A 12,319-nucleotide genomic window follows, 5' to 3' on the forward strand; every position below is an offset into this window, starting at 1 on the left:
GTGTTATTTGTAGGTTTATAGTGTGTTTATAGGTTTAAAAATTTTAAGGTGTTTTTTACAAATTTTGAATTTTAGTGGTGTTTTTGTAATTTTTAAAACTTACGAGAGACTTTCTCCAAAGTTAAAAAGCTTTCAGTTTCTAGCTAGCATATATTTTTCAGATATCTCAATGAATTAAAATAAGTAAAATTTATAATTTTTAAGATGTTTTAATAAAATTTTGAATTTGTAGGGGTGTTGTTGCAATTTAAAAACTTGGAGGATTTTTCATACAAAGTCCCAAAACTTTTAGATGCTGACTAGCGCATATTTTTTATATTTTCTGCAAACTAAAATAAGTAAATAATTTTATGCAAACTAAAATAAGTAAATAATTTTCTGATATGTGAAACTTTATGGTACATTTGTCAATATAAGAAAGATGGGGATACATATGTAAAAAGATTAGCATCCCTGCTCTCTCACTCTCTTCTTCACTTCGCGCGCTCTGTCTGCTCTATACCATCATCCCAAAAAATTCCCCAAATGCTCTCTCCTTCGATAAAAGAAGCTAGGGTTTCCAAATTTAGCAACAAATGGGATGCTCGAGCTCTAAAGAGGAGGACCTCCCCTTGGTCTCCCTCTGCCGCCACCGCCGCGACGACCGCGTCGGCGGCGCCCTACACCGTTTCGTAACGGAGGATCTAACGGCCGTCCCCTCGCCGCCGTCATCTCCAGTGCTCACGCTTCCTCCTTCTGAGGGCAAGAGCAAGTCCAAATCTGATGACGGTTCTAGCGGTAACGGTAACGGCATTGGGGATTCCCGTCATCTTTCTTCAATTTCGTCGTCTGTTTCTTTGTCTTCGTCTTCTTCGGTTTCGGATTTTTCTCATTCACATTTGCCGGAGGAGAATGCGGATGCGGATTCGCACTTGCATGTCGCTTCTAGATTCGGATCCGAACTTGGATCCAGGAGAGAAACAGCGCAGGAGGGGGTTTCAGCTTATCCTCCTCCTCCGCAGTTTCCTTCTTCGTTCTTAAACCCTACCTTTTATCAGGATCTGGTCACCGGTCGGTTTGATTACCGCCAGCCCTATTTGGACGGAGGACAGTATCCAACCTTTGTAAACCCTAATTATTACCCGAATCCGGTCACCGGAGGTCAATTTTCAAACCCTAGTTTTTACTACATGAAGAAATCGGCGACAACTCCTTCAACATTTTACGTTGATCCGAATAATATGGAAAGATCTGAGTATTCGAATTATTCTAGTTACTATTACAATGTTCGGGGCCCAACATTTGGAGACGAAAGAGGCAATGTGGCTGATTCCAGCGCTGGTCGGCAAGCGCCGGAGGCAGCAGTGCCGCCGCCGCCGCCGGAACCAGAGGGATCTGGTTGGGATTTTTTCAATGTTTTTGACAGTTACGAGCAGTACTTGATGAAAGTTAAGGGGACTTTGCGATTGGGGCCCGGATCTGTGAGCAGTCCAGATTCGAGTGAGATTAGGGAAAAAGAAGGGATTCCTGATTTGGAAGAGGAGACCGAGCCGGAGTCATTTAGGGAAGTTGAGAAGAAAAAGGAAGTGGTGGGTTCAAGCATTGGTACCTCAAAGGCGCCACCTTTGGAGGAATTGGTCAAAGAAAAGACTGAAAATATAATGAATGAGCGAGTCAGGGAAGAAAAAGCACCCAGTGTGAAGGAGGAAATTTTTGTGAGAAAGAAAGGTGTGAGTTTTGAGGTGGAAGGCTCGATAAAGACTGAGGAAAGCAGTCCCGGTAGTTCGTTACGTAGTTCTCTTGTCACTGAGGAAAGCAGGTCAACTGATGGAATCGAGCTGCATGTTCATGGAACAAAGGATGTAGTGGAGGCTGTGGAGGAGATAAAGGAGCAGTTCAAGTCAGCATCTGGATGTGGAGAAGAGGTAGCGAGGTTGCTTGAGGTGGGAAAGCTACGATATAGATCGAGGAGGACGCTATTGAGAGGTAACAACTGCATACTTGGACGTGATTCAGTCCCAAAATTTCATTCTTTGATTTTTGAGGAATTAGCTTTTCTTTTGCACGGTGCAATAAAAATTTTAAATCCTGTTAATGTCTTCTCATGAATAATTTGCAATTTTACTGAATAGCTTATCGTGCCATTGTTTTTCACTTTAGCATATTAGTATTATTCTACTCTGCTGTTAGAACTTGTTTGGAAGAGTTAAAGTGGTTGAACGTGTGCTTTTAGTCAAGGATTGTGCTGTTAATTTGCGCGCATGCCAAACAAACACATGTATATGTATTACGTATAAGTTCTTTTTTTATTTCGTCTTAGCTTCTTGTTCTTTCTGCATTTGTGAGGGGAAAATATGCTTATGGGGGGAAAAAAACTTCTGATCCTGCTGATTTTAGCTTCTTTTGAGTGAAAGTATCTTTATCTATAATTTATGTCATATAACTATAACTATTTAAGTGAAAGGAAGAGAGTAGGGGCAATGGCCACACATATATACTAGTCGTATCTTTCTACTTATTTAGTTTATGTAGACTCTGGTATCTTTTATTTCATTTGGGACCGCCATTTACCATATATCACATCATACCATTGGAATGACATGCCCTTTCATCTTCAATACCATTTTCTGGTCAGAACTGAATCCAATTCTTGTGTGATAAATACACAGCTAGATTGATTTCCCATAACTTACCTTATGATTAGTGTACTAGGGTCTTTTTATCCTGTTAATCCAGACATTTTTTGTGTTTTTTTCTAGCTGATGTATGCCTATATATAAAATAATTGAATGAATACTTTTCAGAAGTTCCATGCATGTGTAGTGTTCATATAACTTTAAATTGCAGAAAACATTTGTGTTTCTGCTCATTTCTTTTTGCTATCCTATCTTATTTCATGGTTTTTACCATAATATCGGGAATATCATGTCTATTCAGTTATTAGCTGCAAGGAAATTTAGGTTTCATGTAAGTTATGTTCTTCTTTGAGAACAAGGATGGGGTTTTGAAATAAAACCCGAGACAAAAGTTATGTTTTCCTTTCACAAAAATTTTATTATTGAGTCTAGCATAAATCTTTTGTTCGTTTGATAGAAAAGATGGATGACTCACTGTATCCTGAATGGTGGCCGAAAAAAGGATATCTCATTTTGTTGGTTGGAAGAGGCATGGATTTATAACCTCTCTGTCAGAAGAGAAAATGGTCAATTGTTCATATTCTCCACAAGTTCTTCTCAAGCTTACTTAGTTGATAATTAACTTGGTCCCAATTATCTAAGCTATCTGACACCTTGATTAAGGCTAATGTATAAAGATGCACCATAGTTCCGTTCTTTGTTGTCCTGTATTGGATGAGGCATATCCTTCAAATTTTTCTCCTATATCCTCTGTATGATACATGAATCTAGATCAACTGGAATAGCATTATCCAATTTCTCATGTTTTCCTAAGAACTAACTGCGCAACGGTCCTCAAATGGTTAACGGGTGAAGTTAATTATGCCTATCCATACTAGTTTAGATTGGTTTCTAAAAAGGAGATGGTGTATCTTTTGATTTCTCCTAATGTAGCATTTTTCAATTTCATCAAGAAACATAGAGAAACATTCATTGTATGATTGATGGATAGACCTCTAATAACTCGTGGTGCAGTGATCTTTTCCAGGATTTTGGATTCCTTGAGTCTATTTACATTGACATCTTTGAGCCAATCATCAACTGGTGTTCGACATCCAAATCTGAATGTGCCAAAGGAGCATGATGTAATGGGTTCTGATTACATCAATCGGAAGTCTGATAATCTTGCAGCAACGTTGGAAAAGTTGTACACATGGGAGAAGAAACTGTATAAAGAAGTCAAGGTATTTCTTTTGCACTAGCAATAAATTTAACTAGTCAAATGTTATTTTCTAGATTCATTCACTAGGGAATTGTCTTCATACTTTTATATTCATGTTAATTTCTGTTATCTGATCCTGAAATTCTTTCAACTTATTATTTGAATAATATTCATGTCTTTTTTTAGTCCTGCAATATGTCAGTCCAGTTTGTAGTTGTCTTGAACAATTTTTTATTTTGATCTTAAGACATTTTGAGGGGTTCATGGCATGCGTACATGACTTCAACCAATCACTGTTACTTGATTTACTATTTGAACAAGTTTAGAGTTCAGTCTATCAGGGTTATAGATGTAGTGTCGCGAAAGGTTAGGTCAGATCTTATTTTCTATATTCATTATTGAGATTGTTTTGACGTGGCAATATGATAGTATTTTTGGTGAAATCTCTACTGAGAGGGATTTTTAATGATTACCTATCTCCATGTTTCCTCTCGTTGACATGTATAAACCCACAAACTAAAGGATTTCAACTGTGAACTCTTTCACAATCTGTTTCTTACCAGCTTTCCTTTTATCCTGTAATAGGTAACTGCTATAATCACAGAATGATGCTTCACACAACCTTTAAGTAGATGTTTAAATCAGTCCTCATGGCCAAAGACCCCTTAAGAAGCGTAATTTCCTCATTAACTTCTGTAGTTGCAGAGGTTTGTTTGTCCCCATTTCACGTGGATGATAATCTGGATGGTGATTCCCTAAATGAGGTTCATGTATATTGTTTTCACGAGGGATTTACCCTCGCCACACCAGGTGAGCAGCAATATGATGATGAGGTTCATGTATATTGTTTTCACGAGGGATTTACCCTCGCCACACCAGGTGAGCAGCAATATGATGACTGGGAATAAAAATCCTTTAATATTAATTCCTCTTGCTGGCAGTATCTACATTATCTTTATTCCCGATGACTGGGAATAAAAATCCTTTAATATTAATTCCTCTTGCTGGCAGTATCTACATTATCTTTATTCCCCCCTTCCCCAACAATAGAAAACTACAATGTTTCTTTTTCCTCTACATGCAGGATAAATTGGAGACAAAATTCATCTGGTTTGGTTTTTTAAAAAAGGAAAAAAATCATGAAAGTTCAGGAAAAAAGACTGTAGAAATCACAAAACAAGCCCCAAAAGACGGCAGGAAATACAAAAAACCCCGAAAAGACAAAAAATTTCCCTCCCCCCCTCCCTCCTTCCCTCTCGTTTAGGACGTTCTGCGATGGAAGTGGCTAGAATGTGGTCATGCAAGCTCCCCAAAAGACAGAAAATCTCCCACACAGAAAATCTCCCTCACTCCCTCTCATTTAGGACCCTTCTGTGATATAACTGGCTATGAGAAGATTCGGGAGTCTGCATGACCACATTTTTCTCATCTTATTCTCCTAAGCCGATTCCAACTGTGCACTGGCAGTTCTCCTGAAAGTTGATCTTTTTCAGCAGCTATTACTTATTTGAGTCCTTCAAGTACCATGCCAGGTTTTGGAGATCAAGCAGACTAAGAGTGCATCTTTTCTACGTTGATTTTAATGAGGATATGAAATGAAGCCCACCTTCACTAGGGAATGCTTAGTCAGAATGCAGGGGCTTTACTGTGAGTTTCCATTGAAGTTATCTGGGGAGGAAAAATATGCACTTTCCTTCAGTTTTCATGACAATTATTGGATAATATACAAGGAGATTTAACTCTCCACGAGGCATTTGTTTTGTGGGTTCCCTTTTCTAATCAGGGCAGCTGTATGTACTTTGACTCTTTTCCTTCTGTCCTCATTTAGCTAACTAAAGAAAAGGGAAATGCGACTTTGTTTTCAGTCCAATATACAAAGCTGATTGAGATTTCACAAATAGAGCAACAATAAATCAACTAAAATCATTATTTTAGATTAGTCGGCTTATATTTGTGCACTGGTCCATCATTACTCTATTTAGTAACAGGTAACGGATTAGTTTAGCAACCCCCTTGCCAATTGGGTCAAAAGACTTGAGCCTGTTCTCACCATATGGCTTGAAATGCAGTTCCATCACAAATCAGTTAATTTGTGGTCGTCTTTCTTGCATTTGTTGATAATTGATGTTCTGTCATCTCCAGCTGTAACATATAACAGATAAATTTCCCACACACAATCTGTTGTTGTGCGAACTTAGTAACGTAAGCAACTAGCGGAATGGACAAAAATTTTGTGCCAGTATTTCTCTCTTTGTAGAAATTGGAACAGTTGGATTCAGAATATATACGTTAGTTCTTAGTTATATCAGTATGCTGCAAGTTGCACTCTTACTCGTTGGAGGATTTTTCCAATTTTTTGGAGAATTACAATATTGAGTTAGCACTGAGGGCATGATTATATTTTACAATATAGACAAATCTTAACGATACAATTTCATACCCTCCTTAACTGCAAGCTTCGAGCAATATATCAAATTAAATAGAGCAGGTAGATCGCTTGGCACTCTGAATATTTTTTTTTCATTTAAAAGTTTGAGGTAATTTTTGTTAAAATTGCTTAGGTGGTTGTGCTAGGATGAAGAAAAACTACGAGTCCTCTATGAAAAGGAGTGCAGGAGGTTGAAAGCCATGGATGATGGTGGAGCAGAATCTTCAAAGATTGACTCTACCCGCTCCGTAATAAGAACACTGCTCACAAATCTAAGCATTGCTATCAAATCTGTGGATGGCATTTCATTCCAGATACACAAGCTCAGAGATGAAGAGCTGCGCCCCCAAGTAATCAAATTAATTCAAGGGTATTACAGCTAAACCTCATGTATTACTGTCAGTATGTTAATTTTTGCTTTCAGGTTATTGAACTACCGATCCATCAGCCCTATATGTGCTTATTATTATGAATATGGAACATATGTGATGTGACATATTGCACCAACATGTCGGTCTTTCTGCACTCTGAGAGGGAAGGGCATGATTAAACAATTTGATATCACTGTATTAGCATTGTCATCAGAATACCAATCTGTAGTGCCTTTTCCATTACCAAGTTTAGCATATCATTAGCAAGATATTGGGGAATTCAAGGGTGCTGTGGAATTTTTCATCTTTTACTATCTTTTCAAGTGTGTCAGCTGAAGCTAATACTGTCCGGTCAAGCGATCTACGAATTATGGTCCTCATACCTTCGATACCATGTACACGGATGACAGACAAGATGCTTTAGTGAAATCTATGCATATAATGACTTCCATTATGTTTAAGTACTTTCCTTATAGTTTTTTGTGTCCTATACGTTGAAGCCTCCATTATGCCTGTGTACGTTGTTTATAATTCTATTTTTACGATATGTGCAAAATAAAAACATGCATTTTGGTTAAGATAAGGTCGTTGGTCATTTTAAGTGGCAACATAATTCCCTATAACTTTATTTTCCTGAGCCCATTATATTCAGGGGTTACATGATCTGCAAAATAACATACAATGAGACATGTCCAGTATGTATGCTATAAGAATATATATGGTACTGGTTTCATGATAAAACTGTCTCTGCTTCATGGTTACCAAGGGATGACCTTTGATGACTTCTTTTCCAAGATTTAATATTGATGCGTCAAGAGGTTGTGCAGAATACCATGAAGATGGTAGACGTGAAACATGCATTGTGTTTAACTCCCACTATAGTCTAAGAGAGGTGGAAGGAGGACAGGAAGACATGCGGGTAGGATATGATTAAAAAAAAATTTCCTCTGGAGGTGAAGACTTTCTTTGATGTTATGGTCATGTGGAATGAAGATGATAAGACGATACATGCATGTTTGAAAATAGTAAGACATAATGTAACAGGATTTTTATTTTTTTTCTTTGTGTATATAGGACAGTGGTACCTTTAATACTTGATAGCATTGGTAGAATTCATTTACATTCTATACAGGTTAAAAGGTAGATAAAGATATAGACTTGAGGTAGAGTGGGAAAGGCATTTGCTTGGCAATGTAGGTGACAAGGTATAAGACATGCCTGTAGGCTGTAGCCGACATAATGGGCAGAATTTTCTTCTCTGTTTGGGGGAGAGGATGGGTGTGATCTTTCTGAGTCATTCAATATAGTAAATGAATTTGGGTGAATCATGTCTCTAGGCCTTATGTTTCTGAATTATTCAGAAAAAAAAATCCAAACTCTGTGTAGCTAGACTATTGCATAGCCAATTCATATTATTATTTTTTTAATGCAGCAACTGCTTGTTCACTAGTTTCCAAATCTTAACGATCTTAATGTAAAATATTTTACCTGCATGCCTTTCCTTAAATAAAATAAAAATAGAGAAAACACCTGCAAATGTAATTTACAGCTTGCATCAGGGAATCTAGGTTTTCCTGTCTTATGCCTAGTTATACTGTCAACATTCATTCAACACATATGGTGATGTTTCATGTTCTAAATACATTGAAATGGATTCATGTGCCAGTTTCTAAAATTTATGCCTTTATCATGCTCTTGAGTGATTGATATATGGATATGAATTTTCTGCTGCAGATTAATGACAATGTGGAAGTCTGTGCTGGCTTGCCATCAGAGGCAGTTTCAGGCTATAGCTGAAAGTAAAAGCCATAATCTCACAGCTAGAAGCAGGTACCAAAGAAATTCCATTGCAAAGGCTACCATGGAATTAGAAGTAGAGCTCTTAAACTGGTCATCTTGTTTCCAAAAGTGGATTAGCACCCAGAAAGCTTATATCGAAGCTCTCAATGGATGGTTAATGAAGTGGCTTCTTCAGGAACAGGAGGAAACCCCTGATGGAGTCCTGCCATTCTCCCCTGGTCGAATTGGAGCCCCCACTATTTTCATAGTCTCCAAAGATTGGCATCACACAGTTGATAATATATCCGAAGTTGGAGTGACGTCTGCGATGCAAATCTTTGCTGACAATGTGCACAAGTTGTGGGAGACGCAAGACGAGGAACAGCGACAGAAGTTGAAGGCTGAGTACTTGTCTCGAGATTTCTCCAGAAGGCTTAGATCCCATCAGAAAGAAAACGGGCATGTGGATATTGCTTCTAGTAACAGACCCATGCCTCTTTCAAATAATGCGTCCTCTCATGATGATCATATAAAGATGGCCTTGGACTCCATGAAGAAGAGATTGGAGGAAGAGAAAGTTAAGCATCTAGAAATTATGAAGCATGTTCAAGAAGTGGCTTCTAGTAGCTTACAGACGGGTTTGATTCCGATTTTTGAAGCCTTGGGGAATTATAGCACTGAGACATTGAGAGGCTATGAAGCACTTAGAATTCCAAGTGATAACTTTGAAGGAACATAAGGAGGTTGGGAAATATGTTGGCTTTCTCCTGGAATATAAACTCTTAACGAGGCTTTCGGCTATAGGAATGGTACAAAGTTTGAATAACGTCTGAAACTGCTAAGAGTCTTTACGAAAGCTCTCCTGGTTCCTAGTTGAGCAAGAGCATCTATTTCAGTGGAAACCCGGGATCGCTGTGAATGTGAAGAGTAAAGAAAACATTCATCCATATCTTGAGAGGTTAAGTCTAATGGGGATTTCCTGTCGATATTTTTCTGTCGGACTAATTAGTTCGTAAGCAGCAACAGGCAATGTGGTTAACTTTTCATAAGACAGTAAGCTTTAGATGCAAGCAGGATACCGTAGAAAGTGTTAGGCTTATTTATGTATGAAGGGAATTTTGGTTAGTCTTTAGGACAGTAAATATAATTGAATCTCTAATTAATCTTTGTTTGGCGTCAAGATTTTCTTAGTCTCAGTGATAATACCAATGGCTGTTTCGTGTAAAAATTTAGCTTAGCCAGTACTCTGCTGGTTCGTGATATCTATCATATTTACTGAATATTTTTCCATCAAAGGGAAGAGGGAAAAAAACTTGAAGTTTGTTCATGAATGTTCCAGCCCTGAGGATTACGACAAATGTGCCAAATTTTTTGCTCTGCAGGGGGAGTCTGCAGGTTCTTGACTGAGAAATTACTACTATCATATTTTCTGTGTACTTTGAATTGAAGCCTTTTGAATCGCAGGTTGGTAGAGAGATGAAGGTAGTCCTTATTTGGGTGATATTGCTACCGCATAGAGAAAGCCTAAAAATATTTAAAATATCCCTGAAACCTATGTTTGGATTCCGTAGGACATTAAGTTGGTTTTGAGTCTTTAAAGTTTAAACAACAATAGGGAATATAGATAACTCCCAAGTACGTAGCCATTTTCCTTTAAAAAAAAAAAGAGTATGTTGTATACTTGACCTTAACGCCAACTGACATTGTTTACAAATTACATCTGGGGCAATTAAAAACATGAAGCCAAGCCAATAACAACCTTGTCAGCATACACATTTTCTCTTACAGTGCACGTACATAATTCATCTCAAATTACTCGAAAATAAAAATAAGAGACAAAACCACATCTATTACTAACCCTTGCTATAAGAATGAACTTTTCGATCCATAAACAACTTCTTCACCATCTTAAGCATCGCTTGCAAGCTTAAACTTTTGCTCTTGTGATTTTTCTGCTTCACTGAGACCATTTTCTCTCCTCCTTTGAAACCTATGCAGCCTCTTGATCTTGATCTCTTGTGACTGACATCTTCTCTCTTATTGCAATAAAGACTCTCGTTCATTTGCTCCCACAGCTTGTCCATCCTCTCCTCCTCCTCCAGTGATTTTCTGCCGTTGGCATGGTCTTCATAGCTCAATGTTAATACGTTCATCATGAGATCTACTCAGCATCAAAACAAGTTTTTTTTAAATGGATAGATGATAAACGTGAGGATTTGGAAGAAGAAGGTGGTCTTTGAGCCTATATATAGGATGCTATTTCTTATATCTATTTTGTATGTGCATGTATGTATAAGCTCGTGAAATTTTTATAAATGGTAGATTAGATATGGACATAATATGGTCAATTTTGAGCGGGAATTGATGGGGATATGGATAATCTATATGTAGATTAGATATGGACATAATATGGTCAATTTTGAGCGGGAATTGATGGGGATATGGATAATCTATATTGAGAGTTAATTGAAGAAAGTGTATATTTAGTGATTCTGTGCATGGACTCGATTAGCAAAGGGATCTTATGGTTTTCGAGGCACTGATCCTGAAAAAATGTAGATCATTTTATAATTTTAAATAAAAATAAACAAATGATCTGTAATGTAAAAACATTTTATGCAGCAAGAAATGGAAATTGACAGTTATTGCAATTAATCAGACATCAAATTTGAATTTAGAAATATATTTCTTACAAACTTTTGCGAATCCAAGAATTTTTTTTTCTTGTTGTGGGGTGGTGGGGGGGGGGGGGTTAATTTATCATGGAACGTAAGTAAAAAAATAACGAACAAATATGTATAATAATGTTTTATACATGTAATTAAGTAGGTAAAAAGGACCGGAATAAAAGCTTTTTTAAATATTTATGTGTCTTGATATCAGTCTCTCTTATGATGAACCCTTCAATTAGAAATAAAAAGTCAAAATAAAGTCTATTCGCTAGAAAGAGCTCTTGCACGACATGTAACTTTTATTTGTAAGTTTTCTGTGAACTTGAATGAAGGTTTGCTTTAGCTAGAAATGTAGAGTTTTAAAATAAAATCTTGATTTCAACATAGAGTTGCAAATATTTATTAACCTAAACTCTTAGAAGTTAGAATGTAAAAGTTAGGGTCAAATTAACTTCATAAGGGAAAACTAGTATTTAATATCAAATTCCCTAACTAGATAACAAATCAATAGTAGTGGGCGTTGTTGGATGACCCTCCAGCGGTGGGGCCGCCACTGGTCATGTTGATGACCCCATTATGGCTGGGCTTTGGTGGTCGTCTAGGGATGAGGTGACTGCGAGTGGGATCTTCTATCTACCTTGGCTGGGGCAGCTTCTCTCCGGTCTCTCTTAGAGAAAATATTCTTAGGTATCCTCTCTGATCAGATCCTCGATGTCTCTCTTCAGGATACAACAATCGTTGGTGAGGTGGCCGTAATCTCTATAGTAGTGGCAATAGTACTACGTATCTCGGCTCCATGGATCCGACCTCATCTTAGGAGCGAGCTCCTTGAGGTGCCCTTCCTTTTGGACCAAGGCGAGAGCTTTTGCGAGGGAGGTGTTGAAGACAGTGAGAGCGGGCCTCGGCGCCGGGTCCCTCCACCGGTCTCTCCTGTCGGACCGATTTGAGCGGGAGTCGACTCTCGGGAGTCTCTCAGCCACTCCTGCCTCGCTGGATGGGCTCTTGCCGACTCTGGTGTCAGCACCATCACTGGTACTGCTGCAGGTGTCGGTGGTGTGTGTAGTTCTAGTGCTGCAGTTGATGCAGCTACTGCTACTGCTGAGGTCGTGGTCGTGGAGGTCTCTGTGGCCCTGGCTGTCGCCTTATAAGCTCGGACATCCTACATGTCCATATACCCATCAGCTTTGCCCATCAGTTGTTCATAATTGGTGACTAACTTCTTGGCAAGTGAGTCGACCAATTCGTTATTCTGA

The 12,319-nt window shown here is 38.2% G+C and overlaps 1 protein-coding gene across 1 annotated transcript; it reads left to right on the forward strand.

Annotated features, from left to right (window-relative positions):
• Positions 576 to 9,574, forward strand: LOC109841855. The gene is made up of 4 exons (XM_020410787.1): positions 576 to 1,965; positions 3,630 to 3,838; positions 6,391 to 6,614; positions 8,350 to 9,574. The coding sequence occupies exons 1-4, from the start codon at positions 576 to 578 to the stop codon at positions 9,131 to 9,133; spliced, it is 2,607 nt and encodes an 868-aa protein (XP_020266376.1). The 3' UTR covers positions 9,134 to 9,574.

Source organism: Asparagus officinalis, chromosome 5, assembly GCF_001876935.1.
Source record: "Asparagus officinalis chromosome 5, Aspof.V1, whole genome shotgun sequence".
Classification (NCBI taxonomy): Eukaryota; Viridiplantae; Streptophyta; class Magnoliopsida; order Asparagales; family Asparagaceae; genus Asparagus; species Asparagus officinalis.